The following is a 9989-nucleotide window of genomic DNA, read 5'->3' as shown; positions in this document are numbered from 1 at the left end:
GACAGTTATTTTCTGTTATTTCACGGTCGTATTTTGGCGCCCCAGCTGCCGGAATATTACCATTTTTTCAAGATGCTTTTTCTAACAGTGTAGACTCTGCACAAATCCATTAACCTCCTTCAAAAGAAAACCAAGTTTGTTAGCTGACAGTTAAGTAAGAGGGTAACCAGCTGTTCTCCATTTTATCCACCTGACATGTCATCCATAAGTAATTGACCTTTGTTTGAGTTGTGTCATTTATACTCGCCCCGGGGGATTGTTGTTATCGCAGGTCAAATGTGGCCAACTGAAGCTGCAGATGTGGACCACATTTGGGCCTGTTAGTCATTTGGGAACAGCTGGATCAGGTGATGTCAGAATAGTGTATTGGGAGGAACTGATGTTGCATTAAACAAACTCAAAAGAGACCTTGAGTGTGTGTGTGTGTGTGTGAATCTTTCCGGCCTATTGCTTCGCCAAAAGGCAGATCACATGATGCCCCGTTTAACAGCTCATTTGGAAGTATTGACAACTGCTGGTCATTTGATGTGTAGCAGCCCTGCTGTGATAATACACATGAGCGCCATACCAATGCATATGTAAATGTAATGATGTATCAATTGCACAATGCCCACATGACATCCTGTACACTTTATCTATGTATCTATACCTCTAGCTAGTGATGTTATGTCTGACACTGAAGGCCACAAAACCTCTATACAGGAAGTCTGGTTCGGCTCTTTGTAGAAGACATCTTAACCCCTGATCCTATGAGTTTTATCCAATAGATAATGCAAAGATCTGGAGCCGATGTAGGTGAGGCGACTCACCCAGCCTGACTGCCCTGATGTGATGAAACCTGACTAGTCTTGCAGGTCAAATCTTATCAGTCACATCTGTCATTTCAGCTCCACTCTTGATGGTGTCACTTGTTAACCAGGGATGATTTTATAAGCCAGGAGTGCAGACTCCAATGGAAGAAACTGCTTGGAAAGGCTAGAGAAACCAATTAGAGAAATTTGGACTGATAAAGATTAATACTCAGATTTATACCTTTATTGTTTCACAAAGGGTTAACAAGTGAATGTCCACAGTTTACACTTTATTATCAGATTTTGTTAAAGCAGTTTGGCAGGAACAAAGCAAAAAGTAAAATAAGAACAATCAAATCACATCAATTCTACTCATTTAATGAACCCATCCTAACCTAATGCTGATTGTGTTCTTATCTTTGGTGGTGATAAGAAGGTTGGTGGTGACATAAACACTTGCAGCACTGAAAATGCGTTCCACGTCTGTGCTCTGTGCTAATGGAAATAATCGGGAAAGCAGGCTTCCTTGATAGATCTCACATTTACTTATATTTATAATCCACAGGGAAAATCTGAAGTGTCAAGGAGCTGCAAGCCACCTGGGAAATAATGGAAGTCCAAAGCTTTCTCGGAGTTATAATTCAACACTGTGATGATAATGACGATGATGAGCAGAAACAGAGCCAAATCCAAATCCACAATGATGCCTTTCTTTCAAAAGCACCAGATTAATGCAACCACATACTATCATATCATATGTTGCACTATACAAACGTACTGTCCTCACAGTTTTGGTCACTTACACATGTCACTGGAAAATGCATGAAATCTATCAGAACTTGCTAATAGGACCACAATTAGTAAATTTTCTGTTGTTTGGAAGATTGACTTTATCACCATGTTGTCTTCCTTCAACCCTCTGGCAGTTACCCTTAACAAACACGAGACTTCACAACAAACCAACATAACTACAGCACAAAATACAGATTTAGCAATTTAATCATTTTATATTATGTCTGAAAAATAAACAGTTTGTGTTTTACTGTGTTACTACCAAAGAGTCACGCTGAACATGGATGAAGTGTTAAGAAAACTATAAATATCTTCAAAAGCATCAGGCTTATTCTGAATATTTTTTAAAATGGGAGTTTTTTCCTTCCTCCTTCTCCTGTTTCATTTCCTCCATCTCTAGCTAATCATGGCAGGTGAAACAGCTCATTATGTTAAACTGTTTTCCATCATTCATTATATCAATGAAAACCAGATGAAATCTGAAGTGAAGTGTGATTTACTGTCTCCTCAAATGCAGCAACATTTACATGGATGCTTCAGACCAACCCAAGATGTTCACAGAGTAAGAGGTCAAGCTCACTGAGAAACTCAATCATCTGTGAACTGGCAGCTTCACCTTTCTTCCTCACAGTGTCGATAACACAACGAGCTCTGTTGCTTCTGTTTTGCATGGCGTCTGCTTCCTCCCTCTCAGCATCAGTTATCACCTTTTTCTCCAGCAGTCTGTCCAGCAGGCTGTTGAGAACAGGTGGTGATATCCCATCGATGAAGCAGCTCCGTACATTTAACAGCCTCTCATTGGGAGAGAGATTCAAAGGCATTTGCCCACAGAACGATTTTACTCTAGAAGGCAAAAGATAAACTCGTCTTTGCCACATGCTGGTGGAACTGATGCTTTCTCTAATAAATAACTGAATATTGTTCATGTTTCTTTCCAAAATCACCTGGAAGGATGGGAAGTAGTTGTCATAGGACTCTTCATCAAATTCGGCCTCTATTGGCTGAACTAGAACTGAGTCATCTTCAGGAACAGTGGACAGAGTGTAAACCTGCTTTGGATGCAGTTTACAGTGAGGAGATGTCTCTATGTACCTCTCATCTCCAACTAGTTTCTTCCTGGTGTGCAGCACATCTCTCAGAGCAACATTTTTAGGCAACAACAGCACGCTGAGGAAGGATGTGAGATCAGGATCAACTGGAGGTTTGTAGAAGAGCAGAACCAACGCTCGGACTGGGTCACAGGGAGAGTTTTCATCCCTGACATTACCGTAACCAGAAAACCCTGTGATGTTTATAACAACATGAGTTTCTGTTATCTGGTGAGGGGTAATAAACTCTATGCCAACATCATTCACATGAGCGACCTGCAAGAACTGACCTCCACCTGTGGAGATGAGCTCACAGTGTGGGAGATGAAGCTGACACACAGACTGCTGCTGACATTTGATGTCAAACAGGGGTCCTGCAGGCTTCTTGTGGTGTTGGGCCAGCAGCCTCCTGTTCCAAGGGACAGTCCTGTAAACCACGTCTCCTTCTGCCTTCATGACAAACACCAGGCCGGTCACACTGCACTGGTACAGGCCTGCACAGGAGCACTGGAACAGGTAGGTTTCATCATCAGAGTCATCAGCAGCGATGGCAGGTGAAAACTCCTTTAACTTCATGTCAGGTGAGCTTGCTGCTTGTGTTGAGTTGTTCTTTGGTATTTTGTTCAGTGAAGGAACGCTGTAGCAATCTGTGGAGGAGAGCTGGAGATCAGAATTATATGGCAGAGTTGTGGTACGTAGGATGTCTTCAGTTATGACAGGTGGATCTGCTTTTCCTGGTTTGTCTTCTGTCCATGAAACTGAAACTCTTCTTGTATCTTCTTCTAGTATTTCTTCTTGGCTGCATTCAGCTGAACAAGCAACAGTTGGGATATTGGACTGGGTGCAAGAAGGAAATGTGGAAAAATCATATATTTTACTGCCATTAGTGCACAAAGCAGAGTCCTGTAAGGTGGAGAAGCTGTGATACAGCAGTAAAGTAGTACTGTATTGCTGCATCTTTATGCTGCCTGGTTTCATCCAGGTGGATTGTGAGGAAATCCTTTTAAGGCAACGAAAATCAGGGGACGAAATAGTAGTGGAGGTGGAGTCGCCTTTAACTGATGCAGAAGAAAAAAACAAGTGTGTGTAAAGATGCCTAACAGGAGAAACAGAAGAAAAGGTAGTGGAGGTGGAGTCTGGAGTCTTTAGCTCAGGCAACTGTAATTGATTTAGAACAATTCTGTCATTCGTGGAACAAGCAGAGTCCTGTGAGGTGCAGAGACTGTGACACAACAAGGGTAAAGGTTTCCTGTCTTGTTCCACAGTTGTGCTGCTGGGTTTTGCTGAGGTTGACTGTGGGGGGAAAGGATCAAACTTTGGAAGAGTACAGAGTGAAGAGTTAATGAAGGTGGAAGCTGGAGTTTGTTCAGTTTTACGTGATGATAGAAACGGTGCATTGTGCCGCCTTGACATACAAAAGTTTGGATTATGAATTGAATTGATTATGGTTGGTATATTTAGCTTGAGAAACTGTCTGTAAAAGGTAGAGATAGTGGTGAAAAGCTTGAGCACTCTAACAGTAGCTGTGTCAGAGGTCTCATTTCTCTCATTTTCTGTTTCTTTGTGGCTTTTTAGATCCATCTCTGTCCTTTGGTGAGTCTGAGCTTTCTTTGAATGCATTTCTTGTCTTGTTTCCGTGTTTCATCTTTAACTGTAATACTGCTTTTTCTTCATTGCTTGATTTGCACTTCAGTGGTCTTCATCAGCTGAGACTGGAAATCAAGAAACAATTGTCATCAGTGATCAGTAGATGCATTATCGCTTGATATCTGATTTCAGATAACACAAGGTTTACATTTTTAAAAAGACATTGTTTTCAAATTTGACCTTGAGTAAGTTTTGTGCGTTTTTAAATGTCATAATTTTATTGCACAGTTCTTTTGACTGTGATGATGCTTCTGTCTTTTCCACGGACTTTCAAAAAACAGCTATGCTTTATGGTTTAAAAGGTCCAAGTAACTCAACATTTTTTATCATGCATTAGAATAAATGACATGATATTGTATACTTTAATTAAATTTTTGATATTTTTGATTTTTATTCTTCCTTCTCCATGCAAATCCAGATGTTAAAGCCATCATGTTTCTGGATAGTGCTGCCCCTTAATAATCCTCTTCATTCTTATTCCTCTCATTCTCATTTTCTTCATTCATCGGCTTCTCAGGTTTCTCTCTGTCTTCTCACCACCCTCTCTTCACTTGTTAGTTCCTTTATTAACCGAACCTCCCTGAGTCGATCTCTCCCTCCTCTCAGAAGGCTGGTATCTTTCTACTGCCTAACTTAGGTTTTCTTTCTGCTTTGGTTTTTGGATGTCTTGTAGTTTTTTTTTAATTTCATTTACATGTGGGTTATAGGTTAGAACTTTTGTCCTCTTTCTTCTCAATTTTATACTTTATAGGGGAGACCGGGGATAGTTGTAACATTTTTGACATTTCTGTCTGTAATTTGGAGCTCGTTTAAGGTAGTGGATTCAAAATGTAATGCAAAGTATTTACATGTCTCGGCTATTAAATAGTGCAGCTATTTTCTCTGCAGCACAATTCCCCATTGCATGGTATGGTCTCAAACACGAAGAGTGAAATGTTACAATTAACCCCATAGTCTGGGTTAGTTGTAACACATCCTGGGGTGAAATGTAACACAATGAAATAAGGGTACTAACAAAACATTAACATGTAATCTTTGTTTATTCAACACATGAATGCACTTACATCCATTCATGTAGCTGTGTGTGTGTGTGTGTGTGTGTGTGTGACAGAATGCAGAAATCTAGCTTTTGAACATATTCCAACCCCCCAAAAAAGACAAATTATGGAATTTTCTGCAACTGAATATTTCATTAATTTTGGTTGGTCTTCCTCGAGTTTGGCCTCATTGGCTCAGTGGGCATTATAACCTACAACTCTTGCACCAATTTTGAACATAACAATGAAGCTGAAAAAATGTAGTTGTTCACCAGCATCGCAATTCCATTACTTTTTATCATGGCTTACCTTGGTGTGGTTTGCAGAGTGCTTCAGAAAGATGAGGAAATCTGTTTCTTGCACCCATCCTGATTTATTTCCACTACCAGTACTTCCTACTGGTCCATCTCTGACACAGTGGTCTGCATAATGTATGTGTGGGAACACAAACAGTGAAGTAATTGTGTTGCCAATGGCATTAACCGCATATACAAAAGCGACCAGTGAACCTCTCTCTGCTGATGTCGTTGCCCCAACTTGTTTAATATAAGTTAAAGTAATAGTGTGGTAAGTTGTAACATCTGCATTATTGTTACAACTAACCCAGACTGTTGCTGTTACAACTGACCCAGACTCCTATAGCCACGAACTAGCTAACATTACAGCCAACGGCTAAAACATTAGCACTAAAGACCTACACAGAATATATCCCCACAGACATACAAATAACACAATTTAGGTTTGATGAGTTTAACTGCAAAGCAGATAATGCTATTAGAAATTGAAATAAAGTAGAAAAACTTACTTTTTGGCATACAAATTACTTTTTTTCATGTTAAATTGTCTGTGTTTGACAAAATGTGCTGATTTTTCACATGTGATAGCAGAACTGAGTTGGGCATGCACAGGATGAGTCGCATCATTTGAAACTTAGCCCTGATTGGAGAAATTAGAAGTGTTACAACTGACCCACGTTACAACTATCCCCGGTCTCCCCTACTCAATGTGTGAATCCAGTATCATTCATATATTAATAAAATTACTTTTTTGTGTTTTTATGCATGAATCTACAAGTTTCTGTTTTTCTGCAGGTATTTCTAAAAGCGAACATTAACTTGTAACACTCGGACATTCAGGGTGATGACTCAGAGGAGTGTTACAGCCCGCACCCAAAGCTTCACTGCACTCAAACCTTTGTGCCAGCTGTTGCAGCAAACACCGCAGTGATGGCCGCAACATCCGCCCAGCATATCGTGCCTCACTTGCTCTCTTTCAGCGGGCAACTCGCAGTTGTTTTGCAAAACTTCAAAGAAAGCGAGCGCTGAGAAGTAGTGGATTGTGTGCAATGAATTAAAGAAATGAATAGCGTGACGAAAGTGTGCTTGTAGTCGACCCGCAAGTGAATATGAGGGTAGCACTTCTACACGTATCTACAAAAATGCTGCTTTTTAGGGAACGGATTAGCGGCATTTCAATTTTCTTCAGTTGGGAAAATTAATTTGAAATATGAATAATTTGAGTTATGAGCTCCGTCACGGAACAAATTAAACTCATAAGTCAAGGCACCACAACACAATGCAAACGCTTTGCAGGGATGTTACCCAAGACTGAGACGTCTCCGTCAACTATGAGTTATTTCTTAGCCTCCTTAATCTGTCCCTATAAATACCACCCATATTAAAATAATCAGAAATGCTGAAACTAATAAATATTAAACGAATAATAAATGAAAATAAACTCACCAACTGAAACTAGACTGAAAATAAAACTTCAGTAATAACAAAAATATGCAAAGCTCAATTATGTCCTTGTCCAGTGTGATCCCTCTGTTGACGTTCAGACTTCAACTTATTATGTTTTTAAAGTGAATTACTGACTAAGTTTGATTGACCACAACACGGATAATGCAGATTACTTCTGAAAGTCGGCACTGATACCTTTTATATCTCTTCATTATAAACTCCTGTCTGTCATCAGTATCGTCTTGCATGCGGAAAGTGTCCGTAACTTCCTTATTGCCATTAAAACATTGCCATTAAAACAGGAAGCTGTCAGTAACTTCCTGTTGTATTGTCAGTGTCAGCGATGCCAATGATGAGCACTTCTGGAGAAACGAGCAGACAGTTCACTTGTTAAGTTAAAAGAATTCACAGGAGCCAAACATTTTGTCAGTCTAATAGTTTAACAACTTTGTTGTTAAATTTAGCGCTCGTCTTATTTAGCACCCCAACAACACAAATACTAACACAAACAGGAAATACTCCTGTGCTGTTTTTTCTAGCACTGAATACAAACCTGAGCCGTCATTTGTAAAATACAAAGTATGAACATGTATTTAAGTTGCACTTGTGTTTTAATCCTGCAGCTTCAGCTGCAATCAACCTCCTATGTTGTTCAATTCAGACATTTTAATATATTCAATTATTTTATTTTTTATTTTATTTTTCAATTTACTGGTTATTTTATTAAAGTATTTATTTTAATATTATTTTAATTTGATTATTGGTTACTATTATGCAAGAAAAGTAGTGTAAACTTAATTAGTAAAAACAAATATGCATCCATTTCGTTTTATTTCGATAACAACAACCTTAGTTCTCAAACACGAGAAAACTTAATGATTGTTGTGGGTTTGGACTATTAAAATAAGTGTAGGGAGTTGAAGAGAGTCTGTAACCATAGCTCTAGAAAAGTTATTTTGTTTTTGCATATTTAAAATTATATTTTATTTGTAGCCCTGGTTTAGATAATATTTAATGCTGATGTACCGGAAAAATTTTCCAACACTGAATATTCGAATGTAGATTCTGGCTCCTGGTGCATCAGTAAAAACTTGCGAATACTCAGTCAAACACACGTCAGTTAATTAAGACAGCTCAGATGTATAATTATATTCAAGCATTATGCAAGGATGTAAATTATAAACAGCTTTGGGGAAGTTAAAACAGGCTGTAAAGTGTTTTTAACAGACTGACATTTCACCTTTCCTCAGACAGTCGCAGTGCTCCCGATCAGGCCAGAGTCTCATTGTCTGTTTTCATTTTTATTGGTGTTCGTGACGATCGGCTCCCGGAGTGTCTTCAGACACGCCCTCTGTTTAGGTGTGCTCACGAAACCTGAAGCTATCAGAGAAATTATATCAATTATCAATGAGAGGTTTCTTATTTCAATCCACTGAGCATATATCTTTAGTCTTTTTATTTGTTTATTCATTTTTTTTTATATAAAAAGTGCATGTGGTGTATATGTTCTCTAGAGGGCGGCCTTGTATCAAGACAGGATTCAGAACTTTTTAAAATCCTCATTCGTTCTCATCATTTACAACAATAAGACTCTGATGTTCTCCAGCAGGTTTATGTTTCACATTTTTAATTTCAAAGAGATTATTATACCTTCAGGCTTGTTAAAAAATGAGTCTGGAGGACCAGTAGCGGTTTTAGATACGGGGCGGCATCACGGGCATCGGCAAAAAAAAAAAATTGCTCGTACTCATGCTGCCCCGACATCAGCCAGCGCATATTGGGAATGGCACAAGCACCCATTGGTTTTCTATCGCCCATTTGCTGGGAGTAAGGGCGCCCTCCGTTTGCGAGGTGCGCCTGCTGCTTGCGGCACAGGGAGGAGAGGGCGGGGCGGCGGGGGAGTCTCTGACCGGATGGAGCAGCATCTAATAACCAACTCGCAAAATAAAACAAAATAAAAATAAACCAACAAACACGAAAACACCAGACATCATGATACAGACTTATAATTTGCACCCATGTTTTTCCTCGGTGCTCCTGCTCGCTGCTGAAGTCAAAGTAAACTTTATTGTCATCTCCGCTACAGTCCAGAGAGACGAGACGACGAGGCTCTAGTTACAGCAGTGCAAGTAAACAAACAATAAATATAAGAAGAGTAAGAAAATAAATTTAGAAAAGTATTGGCTGTGACCGACAAGCTTCTGGCTGTGAGACCAGAACTCACACATGTTTATTCAGACAAAGTGTTTGTCAGAAAGAGCCAATCAGAAGAAAGATGTCTTTAAGCAAACGGCTTAAGGGGGGTGGGGGGTGTCCTGCAGCAACAATAAATGTGTGATATAAGAAATTGAGAGGAAATTGTCAAAGATCATGTGTCTTTGAGTTATTCAGTGTCCTACTCATTTTTTAATGAAAAAAAAGTGTAAAAATATTATAATATCATATAACATCTGTAGGACTCTGCACAGCATGGAGGCTGCATCACATGAAAAACCTGACAGGAAAAAATGTTTACAATATAAAAGCAGAAAGGTCAGTGAGAGAGCAGTTACTTACAAAGGTATCACCTGTTAATAGTTTTATTATTTAATTATTGAATTTAATTGAATCTATGCAATAAATATATTGTCTTTATATCACCTAGAGATAGCTTATCTCTCTCTCTCTCTCTCTCTCTCTCTCATTTATTTTTTTTAATTTCCGGTAAATGATTCACTCTCACCTGTGTTTTCACACATTTAATCTAATATTGTTATTGTTAGTCCTGGTTTAGGATAGAGATGGCACGATACCACTTTTTTATGTCCGATACCGATATCATAAATTTGGATATCTGCCGATACCGATATGAATCCGATATAGTGTTTTTTAATCAATAAAACGTTTTCTTTA

The 9989-nt window shown here is 39.0% G+C and overlaps 1 protein-coding gene across 1 annotated transcript; it reads right to left on the bottom strand.

Moving 5' to 3' along the window:
- Window positions 1-1073: 1073 nt before the first annotated feature.
- Window positions 1074-6059, bottom strand: LOC101486971 (uncharacterized). The gene is made up of 2 exons (XM_014412146.3): window positions 5665-6059; window positions 1074-4383 (listed from the first exon to the last, which is right to left on the bottom strand). Exon 2 carries the CDS (start codon window positions 4289-4291, stop codon window positions 2120-2122), a length of 2172 nt encoding a protein of 723 aa, XP_014267632.3. The 5' UTR covers window positions 4292-4383; window positions 5665-6059; the 3' UTR covers window positions 1074-2119.
- Window positions 6060-9989: the final 3930 nt, after the last annotated feature.

Source organism: Maylandia zebra, linkage group LG9 (assembly GCF_041146795.1).
Source record: "Maylandia zebra isolate NMK-2024a linkage group LG9, Mzebra_GT3a, whole genome shotgun sequence".
Classification (NCBI taxonomy): Eukaryota; Metazoa; Chordata; class Actinopteri; order Cichliformes; family Cichlidae; genus Maylandia; species Maylandia zebra.
The sequence above is the reverse complement of the archived record's forward strand: the minus strand, read 5'-3'. Positions and strand labels throughout refer to the sequence as shown.

Coding starts and splice junctions, on each gene's coding strand:
- LOC101486971 (XM_014412146.3), bottom strand. CDS start 4,291: ATGCATTCAAAGAAAGCTCAGACTCACCAAAGGACAGAGATGGATCTA.